This window comes from Brachyistius frenatus, unplaced genomic scaffold (genome assembly GCF_029030835.1).
Source record: "Brachyistius frenatus isolate BFR_SWC_R1_liver_20210118 unplaced genomic scaffold, ASM2903083v1 Contig_136, whole genome shotgun sequence".
Lineage (NCBI taxonomy): Eukaryota > Metazoa > Chordata > Actinopteri > Embiotocidae > Brachyistius > Brachyistius frenatus.
In genome coordinates this window covers 834,908-854,778 of record NW_027210735.1, presented here as the reverse complement: position 1 = coordinate 854,778, position 19,871 = coordinate 834,908, and the positions used below count along the sequence as shown (strand labels likewise).

The window sequence follows — 19,871 nt, the reverse complement described above, 5'->3', positions numbered from 1 at the left end:
GGTCACAATGAGACCATTAAAAGACTGATGAGCCTCATCTGTTACACACAACTATTTTTAATGGCCCACGGCTGAGAAACTGGCACAACAAGGACCGTTGGAAGAATGAAATCAGTGAACTTTAAGAAAACAGGGAACTGCAGCAGAGATAGCTAACAAAGAAAGGACCGAGGATTTCACGGCTGACCCTTTTGAACTTAAAAAGTATGCTCCTTGGAACATATATTCAATTAAAACTTAAGAGAAACCACGTCACACGACTTTAGAACGTTCCAGCTCTTATAGAAGGATTAAAGTGTCCTTAGCTGTTGAGTAGAGTGACCGGATGTAGCTGGAAGAGAATCCCTCTGGTATTTCCACTTCCAGGCTCTACAATATCCATCCTCAGAGACGGGTCCACCTGCAGATCCAACACATGCTGTAAAACAGAGAGCTAATATGTGCTAAAACAGAGTCAATGATCAAGTGAAGAGTCCCATTAATGGATGAAGGAGCACTTATCTCCAACATACCTGATTCCACCTCCCTTCTCTCCCATAATACTCTGGAGTGGCAGCTTCCCTCGGTGGACACTTTGTGAACAGTCTGCAAGACATAATGAAGCACATGTTAACAACTGTATTTACGTTACATAAAAATTCAACATCATTGCTGATTTCTGTGTGTGTGTGTGTGTGTGTGTGTGTGTGTGTGTGTGTGTGTGTGTGAGACCTAATGAGTCGATCCCGACAGTCCTCCTGCATCCTGCTGATCACGTCCTGCCCCAGATGCAGAATGCCGTTGGACCCTTCGCACACCAGGCGGTTTATAGCCACTCGCAAAGCATTTATCTGAACAGAAAGAAAACACGATGTAGTGTTTATGACTGCCTTCCTTCCTGTGGGTCCTCTCCAGATTTGTTTTTGTTAATCAGCTGTCATGCTGACAAAACAAAACCACCTTTTCCCTAATAGCTCATGAGGAGGTGCAATATTTAGCCAGCTACCTTCAATGCACACATCACGTCAGAGATCAGAGGACACACACACACACTGTAAGAGCAGAGGGTCGTCCTCATGACACAACAACCCGTTCATTTTGTCCCGTCAGTCAATTTAGCTACAGTCCATTCTGCCGGCGTCTTATGCGAGACGCCATGAGACAAATAAACAAATATGAAATATGACTTTGAAATGGAAACGATTAAAATGTATTATTTCCCAAACTTTCAAGACTTTGTATGAACCCTGAAGAAACAGTGATCATACAGCGTCTCGTCAAGAGTTGAGCCATTTTGGACTTTTCTTATTCAATCCGAATGCAACCCGTGAGTGGCGAAGCTGATCTGTCTTATTTCAACACCGTCTGTTACAACACATCTGTGTATCCGGCGACAGCTGTTACCCCAGTGATGTCCTCAACATCAAACTTGACATCAAAGGCCAGTTCAATGTCGTGCTCGGACAGCACGGCCTCCTGTGTCTGACTGTTGCAGCCTAAACCACAGATTGCACCGGTGTAGCAGGTCCTCTCTTCATTAGTGCTGCCAAAAAACGAGATAGGGGAGAAAACATCAACATGAGTTTGTTTCATATTTGGGTTCAGCAGCACTGTGCCTCCAACGAACCGTAACTCCATGACGGGGGTGAAGAGCATCATGACGAGTGCAGGCAGCCCAGGGATGTCTGGCATGATGGTGGTATCTTTCAGTAGAATGCTTGTTCCTGCAACAAACTGATTTAGGCTGTATATTCATCAACGAGCTCAAAAACTTGCAGCCCAACATAAAAAGTTTTGTGTTTTCATCACTGCAAGGCCCCCTTTCACATTGTAAATAAACAAAATAACGATACAAACTAAAAATAGTCCATGTAAAACTACAGATTAGTGGCGCTTTAAGCTGTTAATGTGCAATATTTTATTTATCTTTATCTGGTACCTGAGGCGTTCAATGACACCGTCCCAGCCACCAGCATCCGCTCATGTTTGTAGTGCAGGTTTTCATTCACAGGCGAGGAGTTGATGCTGGTCTTCTCGATACACACAGTCCTGCAGGACGACACACTCTTCGTCAGAAAAGAGGGGGAGGAGGGGCCGCAAGTTTAATTTAGTCTTGGAGTCTGTCACGCTTACTTATAGTTGGCCTTGTTGCTCAAGCTGTGGAAGCTTATTTTATTAGGACTGGAAGGTCCAAGCAGACGAACCTGCAGCGTCCGAGGAAAGACAGAAATCACACATCGTTTCAAGCATGCACAGATTCCTGTGATTCAGAGCTGCGTTCACCCTGTCGTCATTGTTCTGTTATCAGACTGTAATGGGGTGTGCCCCTGAATAGGCACAAACGCACAAAGCGAGCCACTGAAATGGCGCCATCTACTGGCAAAACTGACAACAGAGAGTGGAGGTGACGCCTTCAGCCACAAACACCACAGCATCAGCATCTCAGATTCAGTCAGTATCTCCTCCAAACTGTTCTATCTTAGCTTCTTCTGAACTGATGTTATTCATATTGTGAACAATATTTTTGAAAAGTGGCACAAAATCAAAGATGATTATATATTATTTTATCATGTTTGTTCTTATTAATCATAATTGTGCTTTAGCCTGCAGCATATCTTACCTTTGTCGAGGAATAAGGTTGCGAGCACTTGGAAAAGTGGGCAAGCAGGCTGTCAATGAGCTCCTTCTCCTCTTTCTTGCGTTCTATCCAGGAGTTGCCGGCAGAGTTGGGGACAAATGTACCTTTCTTCAGGTCCTTGTACACAGACATCAGTGCCTCATGGTTTTGCTGCAAGAGCACATAAAAATCCACAAACTTAACTAAGAAAAAGGAGTCGATTCCAGGTTTTGTCTCAATGCTTCACGTGCTTTGGATTTTTGGCTATTGTTCTTAAGTTCTTTAATGTTATTCTGTTGGCCATTTTGTTTATAATTGTAAAAAAAATTCAAGTTTATCCAATTTGTTTAAATTGTTGGCTGTTGTGCTGCACTTTGGTCAACTTGTGCTATTTCTAAATGTCCGTATAAATAACCTGATTGACGGTTGGTAAACACTACAATTTACAAATGTTTCCTAAACTCCTCACGTGCAGGCTATCAGTAGATGCAGGGTTGATTTACTCCCACATTGCACACTGCCTAATACATTTCATGTATTGTTGTGTCACCTCAGACTTAATGCTCTCCTCCGTCTTCACAGCATGTCCCTCGTCCACCAGTATGTCCACCACGCTGGTGGTCGTCGCCTCTGTGTTGATCAGCAGATCCACACGCATGACACCGTGGAGGATGGAGTACAGGGACACCATGAGCGAATTGCCCTTCACCAGTGTGATGAAGCGGTTGCGGGCGTGGCTGCTCCACTGCTCTCCAGTGATGATGGACTGGGCTGAAGGACGCATCCCAGCAACTTGGAACTCCTTAGCCTGAAAACACGAGCAGAGGTTGTGTTACTCTTGATTCACAGTTTGGACCGTAGAACATGGTGAGTGTGCTTTTACTTTGCTGACCGATGCTGCCATTTATAGTATTGCTACCTGGAAAGGGTGAGACTGCAGGTCAGACGGGAGCTCTTTGAGGCTGCTGCAGGCAACAACTTCTGTGTTACCAAAGTCCAAAAAGAACACCTGCAGAACGACAGGAAAATACAGTCAGTTTTCAAAGTTACCAGCCTAAACAACTAGAGACTTCTTAGCATGTTAGTGGGTTAGTGTGCGACTAGCACTTCTTTGTCTTTGAACATTTTATGTACAAAATAGTCACAAAAACTGCATTCATACAAGGCTCTAACTTTCTAAAACGTATTAACTTTTGCCGTCTTTTTCTGCTGTATTCCCTCACTCTCTATCTCGCTGAACTTCTTTTAATATCTTTATCTTTGGAAACTGGGTGGATAAGAATGGCCTGACTTGTTGTAAAATGCATTAAAATACTATCTCAAACACATCCATGGAAAAAAACAGTGTCGATGTTGCTCCTTAATCCGTTTTACCTCATGTCAAAATGATTGTCTGGTTAAATAAAATGGCCAAGCAAACCATTCAATATCTGCAATCTGGATTTTTATTTTGTTAGGATAAATTTTAGTTACTTGGTCAGCAACACTAAACACAATCATTTATAAGTATTGTAAAAGTTTGGGCTGAATGGGCTTAAATTCCTTCTACCGTGGCCTGATCATATGAGATAAAAGCCCTAAGAAAAGACATTAAAAAAATTAAGTAACATAGGGTGGAAAATTGAACGGGTGCACTACATCTTAACCAGACGACTGGAAGGCGTGAGCAATATTTACCTCCACCGTATTACCACGAATGTGCAGGATCTTGGCCCGGTAGTACAGATTCTGCTCACGGTGCTCAGTATAAGGAGCCAGACACAGCAGGTTGGGGTAGAGTGACACTGGTACAGGATGCAGTGTGCGTTTGTTAATCTCTGCTGTCAGATGGCGCTGCTTCTGCAAACTGGCTTCATCCGCTTGGAACCCCCAGAAATGACCCACCTCCAGCACCTGTCGCAGAGATCAGAGTTAAGAGGATATATTAAATATTCAGATATTTAGTAAAAAAAACAACACCCAAAACAAGATGCAGAGCTTTTTTTTGTCGCATCTCTTTTGAAGTTTAGTTGTCAGACCAAGTTAAATGCAAACCTCTGTGATGTTCACCACAAACAGGGTGTTGGGAGGAATCTTTTCAGGGTCAATGGAGCTGTTCACCACCGCCACTGGGCACACAGACTGGCTCTGGAAGTCGACGTTAACCCTGTCGAGAAACAGCACAACCAAGAGGCCGGGACATTAATGTCACCGCGTGTGACCCTTTGCTTTCATTGTAATCACACTGTCAAACAATGTGGCATGTGTGTATTTATTGCTGCTTCGATGTCATCTGTTATAATATAATGTGTTATTATTTTACTAACTGTCTGGCTGCTGCTCACAAGGTATTCTCAAATCAAACATCCAAACGAGCAAGTAAGCATATATAGTTTATATAGTATGTAGTGCTGATCACGACAACTGCATAACAAAAGCATTATTTATCAGAAGTCACAGTGCGGGTGTTGAGAGAGAGCCTGTACACGGGCGAGGTAGATTCTTGTCAATATGGAGTTTGAGGGGAACATAAAAAATGACACCAAATAAGAATCACAATTAATTGTCAACATTCATGGGTTTAAGAGAATAGAGTCAGTGAACTGTGTTATTGTTGGAGCTAATAATAAAGCAGGCCACCACATATCCCACCTCCCAGAGGGGTGTAGAAGAAGTGGGTACTGTCTCTGCCTAAAACCTCCCCTCTCTGAATCCGATGACGGCTGGAAAGAGCCATGCCGAGTGCTTGGATGTCAGATTACATTAAGGCTCAGTGAAGGCCCACTGACCAATGCAGCCCGTTATGTCCACTTCAAAAAAAAAAGACAATCTCAGCCCTTAAAAGACAAACACAGCCAAACGTGTGTTGCTAAAATGAGATTTTGTCCTTGCTTGATTTGAATTAATAAAATAAACTGTAGTTGGCTTCTGTAATATGTGAACGCCGCCATACCGTGAATATTTCATGTGAGTCGTGTGTCTGTTCCCAGCACACATTTCTATTTGGTCAGTGGGGTAGACAGAGAGCTCCATTGGACGGCTCTGATGGGACAGGAGGAGGGCAAGAGACACTTCAGGCAGCACCCCGGAGTCCTGGGATGTCCTATAGAACTCCACGTATGCTCTAAGTGCACATACATACAGGGACATAATAAAAAGTGTACAAAGGCTGGAGCACACAAAGTACTGAGCGCTGATATCTGATTTGGTATTTGGCCCCCGGTACCTGGAGTTCTCAAAGGAAATGAATTTGACCTGTCCACACAGGCGGAACAGAGACTGCAGCTGCTTGTAGTACAGGAAACTGTACGGAGGGAGGTTCCTCACCTGAAAACAACAGATTTATCTGATGATAAAACTGCAAAATCACAATTTATTATGTAACAACATTACGACACTATGTTCCATACAAGTGGCCCTGAAAGTCGTGGTCATTAGACCTTAAAGCTTTCACAAACATGAAAAAAAAGGAAAACTTTGTTATTTTAAGATCTTTTTCACGAGTTGTACAGTTTGTGAAGTCCATGTTTTATAAATTAAAATGGTTTATCATCTGAATGGTGGCACATCTCAGACTTCAGCTTGTCAGGCTCAGCTATTCATTTTAAGAGTCGTCTTAACTCAGAATCAGCTTGAGTTGTATTTAAGGCCTAATAATGATTTTCAGTTTCTTATAAAAATGTTTACAATTGTATTTATGTTAACATCCTAACATTTACCTAGCATGCAATGCAAACATGAAATAAAATACACTAATGTGCTTGTATCTACAATACACTTCAATCACACACACACTACATTTAGGGTGAACAATCTTTCTGAGAATCAATCAGCAAAATGAAAAGTTCTGCTTGTTCTAAGGGATCACAGCTGTAATGACTCCAAACAATGAGGACAATACCATCACTGTTGTTCTGGGGTTGAAGCCACTCAGCTCTTTGGAAGCCAGGTATTCGTCTATTTCCCCTTGGCCAAAATAGTTGGGGTAGTAGGCACCAGCAATGACCACCTGAGACAAAGAGAGGTGCTATTGATAACAGACTGACAATTAGGTAAAACCACAAAGACTGAATAATTAATTTACTCCAATGACCAGATCTGTGGTTTACTTATCTCATCTTAATAGCACTTGGAACTGTGGTGATCATGTATGTACAACCCTTCATTTTCAGCAAAGATTCACCTGAATTATGAACTTCTGCCTGTTGGCGCTGGTGTAGTCTGAGGATTGGTCGTCCACTGAAACATGCATGTTGAACTGGGACACGCGCTTCTTCAGATCCTCATACATCTCCGCAACCTGGATGGGGAGGCAAACGGGATTTACGCTGTCTGAATTGCATGTCAGATGGTCAAAAAGCATTACAAACCCCGCTGCCTCCTTGTACTCCTCTGTAATGTGTTTCCATAAACTCATATGATTTGGTTCCTCAGCATCATCTCTGTACCTCCCTGATCCTCTTGATTTGAATGAAGTTCTCTTTTCCCCAGTCCAGCTCATCCTAAGAAGAAAAGGCAACAAACTTTAATTTCATGAAAAATAGATGAAGGAACAGAGACCTGCACACGTTACAATTAGCTTTTTATCAAATGTTTTCAAATACACTGTTAATACAAGGGTCGTTTTAACGTCTCAGAATTTCACTTGTAAAAAAGCTCAAGAATCGTCAAACTTTCGAAATATTTCCAGATTTACATGAAAATATAACATAAAACTATTGTTGTGGTCTCAGACTTTTGGACCCGACTCCATCCATGTAGGTTTTTTTTGTGAGGTAATGTTTCGTTGTTGCGAATACCTTTGGGTGTCTCAGGTGTCCTTTCTTTTTGGCTGAGTGCCACGCCTAACAGTAAGAAACAACAACAACAAAAAAGATTTTGCATAAAAAAAAAAAAAGGCCATGCATGTAAATCCATTGGACCCGACAACTTGCTGTTGACTTGGCATCAAATACATTACCTGGAAGGCATTGACCACAGCTATGGCATCACTTGGTACACCACGAGCAAAAGCCAGCTTGCTCCTAGAATTACATGAGCTATTCAATGCACTAAGAAAAATCTTTTAATAAACATGATCCACATTTATTTCTGCCCTGTGAGAGATGTGATAAAGGCATCTCGCAGTTTGCAAAACATTTCATGCTCTGATTTGCCAAAATATACAGATATCTTATGGGGAGAATCAAGACCTTTAAATGAACACGTACTTTCCGTTCATTTCAATATTTTGTGTGTCCAAATTAGTTTTTTACTGCATAAGCCACAAGACACTTTGACAGGACTTGAAATGTAAAAGTGAGTCTGTAAACTGATCTTTATTGACACCCTGAGAGTATGTAAATCAGTGCAACTGCTGGATGCGACTCACCTGTGGCCGGCAAGCTGCTGCATCGAGGGTATGGCAAAGAAACTCTTCAGAGAGAGTGTGGCAGCTGAGGATAAGAGAAGTTGTTGTGCAAACATATTTTCATGAAATCATGTTAAACGCACACGAACACATTCCCAAAAGTACATTCATGACAGATTTGTGGACCAATCTCTGTCTCGACCACAGTTACATGCAGTAGGTCCGTTCCAGTAGCGTAACGACTGACTGACCTATGATGAGAGATTCATCCAGGCAGCCAAAGACGTGGCCCAGGACAATCATCTTCCCCAGGTACAGATCCACAGGCAGGTGGGCCAGCACTCGTCCCAGGAATGTCAGATTGCCGTCCTCATTTTGGCTTTCGCTATCATTTTTCACAGACAGCGCACCCATCTGCACAATGAAACATCCAACTAGTGTAAAGATAACACAGTGCTGTTCTTACCTTTAATAAACGACTAAAATCATCCCTGAGAAAAACTGCTTTCAACATTTTGAATTTTGAAAACTTCTGATTTGTAAATATATAAATGCACTGTTTTGTAATAAAACATTTTTAAAGGCTCTTGATTGATTGCATTTTCTAGTTTATTTTTCTCTAATGCACTTTGTACCCTTCTTCATACCCTTCTCGTTTAACTGAAAAATAATAAATAAAATACATTTGTCAAATGTTATTTTCTCAGTGATAAAAAAAAAAAGAGACAGCAATTCCCTTCTTCCCATTTCCTTTTGGCGAAACACACACAAACACATGACAACACAACACTGGCCTATGGTGCTCTCACCCCAAAAAACAATGACAATGCTAACACTGGCTGACGCAAAGCTCCCATCAGACAACTCACCGTCTAACACTGTGACAAAGCTCAGTGGTCAGCTGCCCGCTCAAATACATAACAGTCATCATTACAGCAACATGTTCGTAGGCACTGGACTACACAAGAATGACTCTCTCAGAGGAAAGTCATTCATCTGCACTCTTTTTTTACTGACCTCTTTAAGTTGGAGCACGGTCCTAACTATGTCACAGAGGTTGGGGGGTGAGAGTGCTGTCGAGAGGAGGGAGCGGGGGTCTCCCATGTCCAGCAGCTTCACCTTCAAAAGGATGGTGGACAGGGGGGCGAGCTGAGGGAAGAGGAAAACAGCAGGGCATAGACTGCTTGTCAAAGGTTGGGTCGAAACCGCATTAAAAAAAAACAAAGCAAGGTATGTGGTCATCAGTACGTTGTCTCACCAGCATCTCAGGAATCATGTAGTCTGGGATATCATTCCTCCAGAACTCTTTGGTAACCAGGTGGTAACAGTAGCCCTTCGACACTCGACCTGCCCTACCTGAGATATTGAGAAGCGATATTAGGTGTGAGGGGACTGAAAGATATTTACACTTTGCGTTTTAAGTTGTGTGCCGTAGTTGTCGTACCTCTGCGCTGGTTGCAGTTGGTCTTGGATGCCCAGGTGAGACGCAGGGACTGATAACTGGTATCTTTGTCACAGACCAAGTGACGAGTGAGGCAGAAGTCAATCACTGTGATAAAAAATAAAAAAAATAAAAAAAATATCAATGAAGATTTTTAAGAAAAATTAAATAGAAGAAATGGAAATTTGAAACCCACCATATTTGACGTCTGGAACAGTCACCGAACTCTCTGCGATGTTGGTGGAAAGGATCACCTGTGAAAGGTGAGGAGATTATCAGTGCAGCAGGTACTGACAACACAGCAGGATAAGATGAGTGTTTTTTTTACCTTCCTGTATCCGGGGACTGGGGACAGGAACACACCGTTCTGCTCCTCCAGAGTCACCGTGGAGTGGAGAGGATAAACCTGCAGTCTGTACAGCCGCAGCGCATTTAGTGTCCAGTTAAATGTCAGGATGAGTAAAACAGTAACACATCAAACATGTCTTGGTGCTTTGTTTTTTTCCTTTCAAAAATAAAAGGGAGCTGGCAACACGCAGAAATGTTCAACGGAGGGAAATTCGATAGCTCACCTTTTGTGAACCAGCTTTGTCAGGGCCTCCTGCATGTATCTTATCTCGTGTAAACCAGGAAGGAAAACCAAAACACTGCCTCTCTCTGACAGAGTCGCACCACCTTCTTTCTCAGCCTTGCTACTTCCACACAAATAAACATACACACAAACAGTTGACAATGAGATGCCGAATATGAGTTTGCCTTTAAGTAAACTGTGCTAAAAAGTACTTCGTCCACACCTGGAATCTTTGCTCTCCATCTCGTCAAAGCTCTGGATGAGACTAATGGCAAGATTGTACATCTCCGCTGAGATCTGAGGGTCACTTGTGTTCGACGACTCAACCTGGTAAGAATTTCACACGTTAACTATTTGGTTTCAATCCAGAGAACCAGTAGCCATTTACTCTATAATCTCTTTACCCTGTATGGAAACAGGCCGTTCAGGTCATCCAGGTAAAACTCCTCAATGCCGTAGGGTGCCCCCTCCACTTCAAACACGTAGGCAGGGTTCATTCTGCCACAAATCGGGGTGGCAAAGTAGTCAGCAAACTCTCTGCAGTTAATGGTGGCCGACATGAGGATTATCTGAAAAGCACAGGCTCTTGTGAGTGAGAGTACAAACGAGGCACAAGGAAGACAAAGAATAGGATCTAACAATTACCTTGACATAACGAGAGTTGGAGTGAAGGAGTTTTCTCAAAACCAGCAGGAGAAAGTCCATCTCCTCTGTGCGCTCATGAACCTTGACCAAAGACAGAGACGTTAAAAGGCGACATTTGGAAGTCAAGAATCACTCATTCGATAATAGGATGTAATCAAACTTGAAACTGTAGCACAACATATAGATTAAACCAGAACAAAAAGAAAAATCACAAAATGTTATGAACTTGATTAAAACAAATCTGTTTTCTTTTAAATTAATATCATGTGAACTTGTCAAGACAAAACAGATCAGACCAAAAAAAAAAATACAAACACATAATTAAAATTTTCAGGTACCAGCTTGTAGAAAAGAAGACATTTACATGAAAAATGATATGTGTGTTATGTTTATGTACCTCATCAAGGAAAATGTGCGAGTACTCTGTGAGGGACTTGGTTGAAACCAGTTTTTGCAGCAGCACTCCTGTAGTCATGTAGATAAGTCGGGTGTGCTCGGTGGCCATCTTCTCCAGTCCAACCTGAAAAACAAATAAACAAGAGTTGCATTCATAAACCTGTCAATTAAAACACATACTTCACCACACTCACTGTGGACTTGTTGGTTTAATTGCCCACTATTCAATGAGGAATGAAATTGATGGTTATAACGCCCCCCCCCCCCGCCTGAGAGAAGCTCAAATTCATCTGTGGCGGCCATTCGTTTGTTTCTTGTTGCCGTTTTACTTCTCAAGAGGATCATTACCGGAAACTTCCGTCATCTTCAAATATCAGCTCACAGATGTGACATAACCACCCCATCTCCCAGGGGGGAGGCCCATCTGCAATGCCATACTCTGTGTGTTTTGCTTTCCTTTTCATTGTGATTAATCATTTTTGGGTGTCATTGCATCACAGCATTAAACAGAATAATTCCAGAGCACATTACAAATCCAAAATTGTGCTATACATTTTCTCAAAACAAATCAAGATATTTTTTTCCTGCCATTTAAAATGCACACACAAACAAATATATTCTCCTATCCAGTAGCTGTTGAGGTTCATATTCTACTGCCTCAGAGAGGCCACAAAGTACAGCGTACTTCCTCTGCAGTAGCTTTAGGCCTCAACTTTTTCCCGTGTCTAATGTCTGCAGTGCCAACATGACTATTTCTGGTTGATATTGGAGAAAATATCAGCGAACTTTGATAAAAATCCATCGCTAATCTGTGTCTGATCTCAGAGAAATACTTTTTGGCTCGCCAACCCACAGAACTTTCACAAATTGTTAAGAAAGTGTACAACATGCAGAAGGTAGATATATACCATGTGGGGGAAAACAAACATTAATGACTGCCTCTGAAAGAATGAAATCAGACCATCATGTTCAGGTTGTGTTGCATAACATAAGAATTATATCTCCTAACAATGACTGTTTATCGTTGCTCCCACTGTCAGTGACATCATTCTCAACTCCAGAGGTCTGCACCGAGCGGAGGAGACAACAGTTATTATTAGACACTGTTTTAGAGCTCTGCACAACACAGCCGGACATCCTAGCAACGAGGCACACAAGAACTTGTTAACACATGCATAAGAATACTCTTTTTAAGTAGCGCGAGAGATGCAATGAATATCTTTGAAACACTACAGGTCGATGCATCAGTACTTTTCGGCTACTGCTACATGACATCTGTACAGGGCCACTCTCTTGTTACCCTCATATATTAAGAAATACGTGCAAACCCTGCACTAAAGAGTTTAGATAAATCTGATTTCGGCTAAATCTTGCACCAACCTGATATCCCACCAGACTACCCAGGGTACACTTTCGCTGTGTTGCAACCCATCGAGCAATACTGGAGGCTCCAATTTTGCGTGGTTGGGTGACCACGATATTGCACGAGGCATTTTTCTCATTGTAATGGTCCAGAATGTACTGTGGCAGCTGGGTGGTCTTGCCACTGCCTGTGGCTCCTCGAATGATCACCACCGAGTTGTTTTCTATGAGGGAAATCAGCTGGAAGCAGCCCAACACACACACACACACACACACACACACACACACACACACACACACACACACACACACACACACACACACACACACACACACACACACACACAAAAAAAGCAGACACATGCGCACAGTTAAGAGAGAGATGGTTAACAAAAAAAGAAACCCCAATTGGCCATTGTACTATATCACTGAAATAAAAGAAATTTAAAAATAAGTTATGAAATTGCAGAGTAGATGGATATGCTAAGCTGATTTCTGACAGGAAGTTGACACTTAATCTGCATTCTGAAAGAGCAGCTAAAATGACATCTTAAGCTCCTAAAATATGCACACACCACTCTATTGCTTAACAGAAAATACCAGACTGGTGAAATTCAAGTTTGCTGTTGTCCTGCAGCATCAAAAACATTGTGCTCATCTTGTGCAATGAGTAAAAGCTAAAGTGCTTCAATGTCCTAAAGACATATTGATGAATTCAGTGTAACTCCAAAACGACCAGAAAAAAGAAAAAAAAATACGAAAGAATGAGAGTGGGTGATAAAAACTATCAGGCTGTGTGGTTGAGTTGGTGCAGCAGCCATCTTACCTCCTTCCTGTTTTTGGTAATTGGCAGGCTCGGGTACTTGTAGCTGGCAAGTAAAGGAGGAGCAGAACCTAAGGAAGCATAATTAAATGCACAATAAATAGTTTTAAACAAATCAGGGCAGAAGATTTCTGTCTGTCTAACAATGTGAGTAAGTATGAGGTAAGTTAAAAGAAAAACAAAAAAAGGAAACACAAAGTCTAAAACTCACGCCTTGCAGCTTCTGGTTTTTGGGACCTTCCTGCAGCAGACTTCACATTTTTCGGGATTCCCTCATCAAAGCCGTCCGCTGGACTAAAACAAAATTAAAGCAACTTTAAGCAGTTTATACAACTTAAGACTCAAATGCACTTTGATGATGCCCAAACTCACATGGCCTTTTATAGTTTTCCTTCACATTACCATGATGATTATATTCAATTCAAAGACCATGAACGATTCCCTTCCTTATCTGTACTCATGAGATCAAAATCAGTTCATAGTGAAGACACGCATTGTGTACCAAGGTGAACCTGTTTGAATTCTTCAGGTGGTTTTACCATAACTACATCTGTTGGGGCTTTAATGCTCTTTGATATACAAACAAAACAAAAACAACAAAAATAAGCCGTTTGTCTGAACTGAAGAAGTTTTTATAATGACTTATAAAAATGCAAATTCTACGCCGAGTAACACAGAGATGATCTCTAAAAGCAAACCTCAAATGTTAGATCACAGTAGCAGCATCTCTGCACAATTCATGACTTAATTCAGGTTGAAAATGTGCTCGCAGGGACGGCCACATCTCGACCCCCCCGCCGGTCAGCCCGACCGGGCCCAGAATGCTTTAGCCTCGGGAGCGTTCCTAGCTGCACTCTTAGTGAAGCGAGGATTTCATCACCACAGCAAGACACAAACCCTGACAGTACGAAGAGGAGCTCAGATACAACACACCCACGGCTCGTGCGCACACATGCACTCTCGTCCTCTCTCTTTCTCACCAATGCACACGTTTTCGTGCGAGCTACAAAGCAGCTGACCTTACAACAACGCGGCACACTGCACGGAGGAGAGTGGGGTGAAAGGAGAGGAGAGGTGACAGCTCTTAGTCAGTTAGCAGTGTGTGACCAACTCTCCTGGGAAAGAGTCTGCATGACAGAAGCAGTGGGAGGACGAGAGAACAGCTACAAGACCAAAAGGAAAACACTTCTACGACCAGGACAGGGGAGGATCGCTGCCGACTTTGGGCATTTGACACCAAGGGACGTATCAAACGAGGAGTGAAGGAGTTCAGTTTACAGGAACGGATCCATGGAGACAAGAAGCTGGAGGCTGCGCTCTGTGAAAAGCTCCTCTTTGCCCAATTTGTAAATAGCTTACAAAAGTGCCAGCGGGGTAGCTTTCACCTGTAAGTATAAATCTTTCCTTTCAATTCTCAGCCAGATGTCAGCAGGATAATTCCTTCCTGCACATTCTGGAAGACTTGCAATTTAAATACTGATTTATTTAATTTTTGAAACATTGGAATCAAATCATAAACACAAAAAGCTCAGTTTTGCAAACTTAAGATATGCGCAGCGACACGTCCAGTCTGTGTTCGGCGAGGCTGACCTCTGACCCTGCAAGCTGCGTAATCCATCTGAATCCCCGTGGAAACTGTGATGGATCCATCAGCTTGAATAAAAGAACCGAATACAAACACCTGGGACTTTGTCCTTTACCGAGTATGACTTGAAGTGCAGCGCCGCAGCAGGCAGAGACCAGAGGTTAGATTGGTTTTGGGGAGATCGTCTTTCACTGTCAACCTTATTAGTTGGAATTTATGTTAACTCATTTTATCACACGATTTTCATTGAAGCTGAAGATACGACCCCACTTCAGTCTAAAGACACGATTTTTGGCAGAAACAGAGTCGGATAAATGTTTATTTTTTTCCCGCAGTAGGACATTTTGATGTATTTTTGACCCATTTTGTCCAAATCTTTTTCAACATACTTGCCATCATTTGTAGGTGCAACTTAAAGGAAATTTTGCACTACATCGAAAACATAAGATATTCCATTTTATACAAATGCATTAAACCAGCGCTGTTGTTGTGGAAGTTGTGGCTTCGTGATCCGGATTAACAAATACTTCTTGCTTCTTCAGGTTTTTACCGGCCACGTGCTGCGAGCGCCATGCCTCTGTTCGGCTGGATGAAATGGTCGCATGAGACAAGAATGCCCGCTCAGGATGAAACGCCGCCTCCGACAAGCTCGGGGGTCGTACCCAGCCGCATGTTGATCGCAGAGCTCCTGTGGCATGTGGAGGAGCGCGAGCGGCTGGCGAGGGAACTGGAGCGGGAGCACCGACTAACCCACAGCACCCTGGGTCTCCACCGGTTTCAGAAGTATCCCCGGTTATGGACTCTCATCCCGTCGTCGGAGCTACATCAGCTGGAGTACCTGTGTGCCCAGATCCCAGCTGTCCACGCAGCCACCGTCCTCTCGAGGTGTTTGGTCGCAGCCATGCCTTGTTCCATCTTCGCATTAGTATGCTGTCAACAGTGGCTAGTTGCTATTGCAAAAACACGAGGCCTGACAGCGGGCATAGCAGAAAAGACCCATAGGGAAAGGGAGGGAGGGCGAGCTGCCAAGAAAGCCATTATGAGTTACTGTCACAGACCGAGGCGATGTAGGGTGTTAAACATGTGAAGGTGAAGGACGCCCTGTAAGGCCGAATGAAGCCAGACTGCTGGGGTTTCCACGCATCATCTCTGTTGGCCAGGATGAAAAAAAATAGGTTGATGAGTTATTATACATGGTTGAGCAAAGTGACCTACTTACTTATTTCCCATAAAATTCACTGCTAGGTCACTATTGTTTGCTTATATAACCACATTGCCAAAGACCAACATATTAAATAAGATATGTGTTACAATGTTTGTACCATTTCCAAAAATCTGTGCTGTTGTCCCAGATATGTCATTCTTGTAAGTATGAGACGCAGACGAAAAAACACAAAGGTCTCACATTTTGCGACAGGGGAACAATTGAAACATTACAAACTGCAGTCTGAAATTGCTGATGCTGATCTGATGAAAACGCTTTTTTTCTTCCAACAAGAGTTTCGTTAACTATATTGTTGCATGCTTCTATAGGTTTCGTGAGGTCCTCGCCACTAACAACATAAGGCCCTGGGAGCTGGCGTCCGTCTTCAAGCAAGTACTGAGGGACTTCCTGAGCCAAAAGGAACACGATGACGAGGACAACCTGCCCGTGCAGCTCGCACAGTTCAGACCGATGGAGGCTTGGACCGGCCGTTACAAAATGAAGCAGGGTTTTGTCACGCCTACGGTGCCCAACTGTGGAGACCGCCCAAAGGAAGAAATCCCTACAGTCTCTGGATACGTAGATCGGGCCATGAGACACTCCAGTTCATTCCCAACCAACAGGGACTGGGACCTTCCATATTATTATCCGGTACCTCTCCGGCCCAAAGGGGCGTACAGCACCACACTGTGAGAGGACACACTCCTTACCACATCTGTAGTCTTGTGATTCACACAAGGAACAACCGTTGTCACATCCATAGCATGGAGATGACATGGCAGTATTTGTAGCGGTAGATATTTCATAGCTTGTAACCCAAATGTGAAAACTAAATTAACTCATTTTTGTTTTTTGCCTGCTCCTTCTGATCCCTACTTCATGGACCGAGAGGTTTAAACAGTCATGATTTCAAGCTTCAGTTAGACTTTGTACAGTCGGAGATGTATTTCAAAAGTGATAGTGTCCGGTAGTTTGAACAATTTCATGTTAAGAGCACAAGACGGGCTATTTTTGGGGGGATTTTGAGCCTTTAGAGTGAAGTCATGTTGACTTTTGACAGCTCATCAGAAGCTGAAAATGGGAACGAGTGTTGTCTTATGTGAACAGATTTTAGCAGCCTGAAGAGGTAAACTATAAAATATTCAACAATAAAAAAAAATTTAAAAAACAAGATTGAGGGAAAACTCAACATAATTTACAGAGTAAAGTTTTTGGTCTTATTTCTTTTGTTGTCGATTCTTCTGCGAATCCATGGGGAGTCCAAAACCTCATGTTGGGAACCACGGACAGAGCTTTGATTGATGTCCAAACAAGAATGGCAAGCGGCAAAAATTTAGACCTAAATATTCAGGAAACTAAACAAAAATTTTTAAGTTGGATACATAACATCTGGAAAACATACACAATTAAAATACTGCACAAACCATTTACTGTATCCTATGTTAATGTTGGTGATAACAGAAATATTAAAAATGATGTAACACTATTAAAAAAATATTAACAACCACCACAACAAGGTGGAAATCTGAAACACATTTCTAAAGGGGAACAGACCTCCACACAACACCGGCATCCACTTTTTTTTTGCCTCAACAACTCCACAATCAAGCAGTATCTTATTTAAACCACACACATTTGGATAAACAGACCGCATTATAAAAACAAAAATTAATAGATCTGTGACATTGAAGTTAAAAAAAGATGTGCATGTAAAATATTAACATTTATTTGGGTTGTCCTGTGCATTCAAAAGTGTTTTACTATTCAGCAGTTAATTTTTTTTGGAACATGTGAATTTATGGTGTAGTATAGTATTGTGCAAATATTTGTTGACATAGATAAATTTTTGTATTTTCTATCATACACAGTGGTGTGAAAAAGTGTTTGCCCCCTTCCCGATTTCCAATTTTTTTTGCATGTCTGTCACACTTAAATGTTTCAGATCATCAAACTAATTTAAATATTAGTCACAGATAACACAAGTAAACACAAAATGCAGTTTTTAAATGAAGGTTCTTATTATTAAGGGAGAAAAAAAAATCCAAACCCACATGGCCCTGTGTGAAAAAGTGTTTGCCCCCTCCTGTTAGAACATAACTTAACTGTGGTTTATCACACCTGAGTTCAATTTCTCGAGCCACACCCAGGCCTGATTACTGCCACACCTGTTCTCAATCAAGAAATCACTTCAATAGGACCTGCCTGACAAAGTGAAGTAGACCAAAAGGTCCTCAAAAGCTAGATATCATGCCGAGATCCAAAGAAATTCAGGAACAAATGAGAAAGAAAGTAATTGAGATCTATCAGTCTGGAAAAAGTTATAAAGCCATTTCTAAAGCTTTGGGACTCCAGAGAACCACAGTGAGAGCCATTATCCACAAGTGGAGAAAACATAGAACAGTGGTGAACCTTCCCAGGAGTGGCCGGCCGACCAAAATTACCCCGAGAGAGCAGCGACGACTCATCCGAGAGGTCACAAAAGACCGCACAACAACATCCAGAGAACTGCAGGCCTCACTTGTCTCAGTTCAGGTCAGTGTTCATGACTCCACCAGAAGAAAGAGACTCGGCAAAAATGACTGCATGGCAGAGTTCCAAGACCAAAACCACCGCTGAGCAAAAAGAACATTAAGACGCGTCCCATGTTTGCCAGAAAACATCTTGATGATCCCCAAGACTTTTGGGAAAATACTCTGTGGACTGACGAGACAAAAGTTGAACTTTTTGGAAGTTGTGTGTCCCATTACATCTGGCGTAAAAGTAACACCGGATTTCAGAAAAAGAACGTCATAGCAACAGTAAAATATGGTGGTGGTGGTGGTGTGATGGTCTGGGGCTGTTTTGCTGCTTTAGGACCTGGAAGACTTGCTGTGATAAATGGAACCATGAATTCTACCGTCTACCAAAACATCCTGAAGGAGAACGTCCGGCCGTCTGTTCGTGACCTCAAGCTGAAGCCAACTTGGGTTCTGCAGCAGGACGATGATCCAAAACACACCAGCAAGTCCACCTCTGAATGGATGAAGAAAAACAAAATGAAGACTTTGGAGTGGCCTTGTCAAAGTCCTGACCTGAATCCTATTGAGATGCTGTGGCATGACCTTAAAAAGGAGGTTGGTGCTGGAAAACCCTCCAATGTGGCTGAATTACAACAACTCTGTAAAGATGATAATTCCTCCACAGCTGGAAAAGACTCATTGCAAGTTGTTGCTGCTGAGGGTGGCCCAACCAGTTATTAGGTTTTAGGGGGCAAACACTTTTTCACACAGGACCATGTAGGTTTGGATTTGTTTTTTTCTCCCTTAATAATAAAAACCTTCATTTAAAAACTGCATTTTGTGTTTGACTAATATTTGTTTGATGATCTGAAACATTTTAAGTGTGACAAACATTCACACTAAAGTATTCCGAGCCAGAAGCTACCGTCCTAAAACAAAAAACCACGTTGTCCATAGTTTACCTGGTGGCTTCCAAAGATGGCTCGTGGAACTTTTCCTCAGTCGCGTCTTCAGTGAGCTTAATGTTCAAAAACGAGGTGCCCGAGGTGAACCAGTCCGATATTTGTTCAGCGGTGAACACTTTCTTCATTTTGCAGGTGTTTTCAGTTGTTGCATCTTACAGGTGAGTCTCGAGGATAACGGAAGGTTGAAGCCTGAAGCGCACGAGGCAGGAAACGCTAGTCTCCCCCTGGCGGTTGGACTGCACATTGCACCAAACATTTTTTTTTTTAATGATTTTTTTTTTATTTTTTTTATTTGAAACGAGTACGTCCTATTTAATATTATTACCTTTTTAATATTAGTAACTCGATGGCCAAATTAAAAACTTGTCACATTTTTGTGGCTTTTATGACATTAGGTCTGAAAAGATTGATAGAACAGTTGACAGAAAATTATTCTATTTGTTTAACAATTAAGGT

General features: G+C 42.2%; 2 protein-coding genes across 2 annotated transcripts; one reads left to right on the top strand and one right to left on the bottom strand.

Moving 5' to 3' along the window:
* Positions 1-45: 45 nt before the first annotated feature.
* tdrd9 (tudor domain containing 9) lies at positions 46-19,540 on the bottom strand. The gene is made up of 35 exons (XM_069714958.1): positions 19,413-19,540; positions 16,608-16,639; positions 13,167-13,234; positions 12,359-12,580; positions 10,980-11,102; positions 10,583-10,663; positions 10,342-10,506; positions 10,161-10,264; positions 9,939-10,058; positions 9,695-9,779; positions 9,563-9,620; positions 9,370-9,474; positions 9,184-9,281; positions 8,943-9,074; positions 8,177-8,339; positions 7,947-8,010; positions 7,536-7,599; positions 7,375-7,419; positions 7,024-7,077; positions 6,759-6,875; positions 6,477-6,584; positions 5,802-5,902; positions 5,529-5,699; positions 4,631-4,742; positions 4,274-4,489; positions 3,516-3,605; positions 3,147-3,404; positions 2,600-2,767; positions 2,113-2,183; positions 1,919-2,028; positions 1,607-1,703; positions 1,384-1,522; positions 712-830; positions 513-585; positions 46-400 (listed from the first exon to the last, which is right to left on the bottom strand). The coding sequence occupies exons 1-35, from the start codon at positions 19,538-19,540 to the stop codon at positions 302-304; spliced, it is 3,960 nt and encodes a 1,319-aa protein (XP_069571059.1). The 3' UTR covers positions 46-301.
* rd3l (RD3 like) lies at positions 14,220-17,735 on the top strand. Its single transcript, XM_069714941.1, has 3 exons — positions 14,220-14,550; positions 15,291-15,633; positions 16,282-17,735. Exons 2-3 carry the CDS (start codon positions 15,320-15,322, stop codon positions 16,643-16,645), a joined length of 678 nt encoding a protein of 225 aa, XP_069571042.1. The 5' UTR covers positions 14,220-14,550; positions 15,291-15,319; the 3' UTR covers positions 16,646-17,735.
* Positions 19,541-19,871: the final 331 nt, after the last annotated feature.

Excerpts from the sequence above, each read along its gene's own strand:
- tdrd9 (XM_069714958.1), bottom strand. The coding sequence starts at position 19,540 with ATGAAGAAAGTGTTCACCGCTGAACAAATATCGGACTGGTTCACCTCG. Across the intron at positions 10,507-10,582 it reads CCAACTCTCGTTATGTCAAG|ATAATCCTCATGTCGGCCAC; the intron begins GTAATTGTTAGA and ends TGTGCTTTTCAG. Across the intron at positions 1,523-1,606 it reads ACCCCCGTCATGGAGTTACG|CACTAATGAAGAGAGGACCT; the intron begins GTTCGTTGGAGG and ends GTTTTTTGGCAG.
- rd3l (XM_069714941.1), top strand. The coding sequence starts at position 15,320 with ATGCCTCTGTTCGGCTGGATGAAATGGTCGCATGAGACAAGAATGCCC. Across the intron at positions 15,634-16,281 it reads GCAGCCACCGTCCTCTCGAG|GTTTCGTGAGGTCCTCGCCA; the intron begins GTGTTTGGTCGC and ends ATGCTTCTATAG.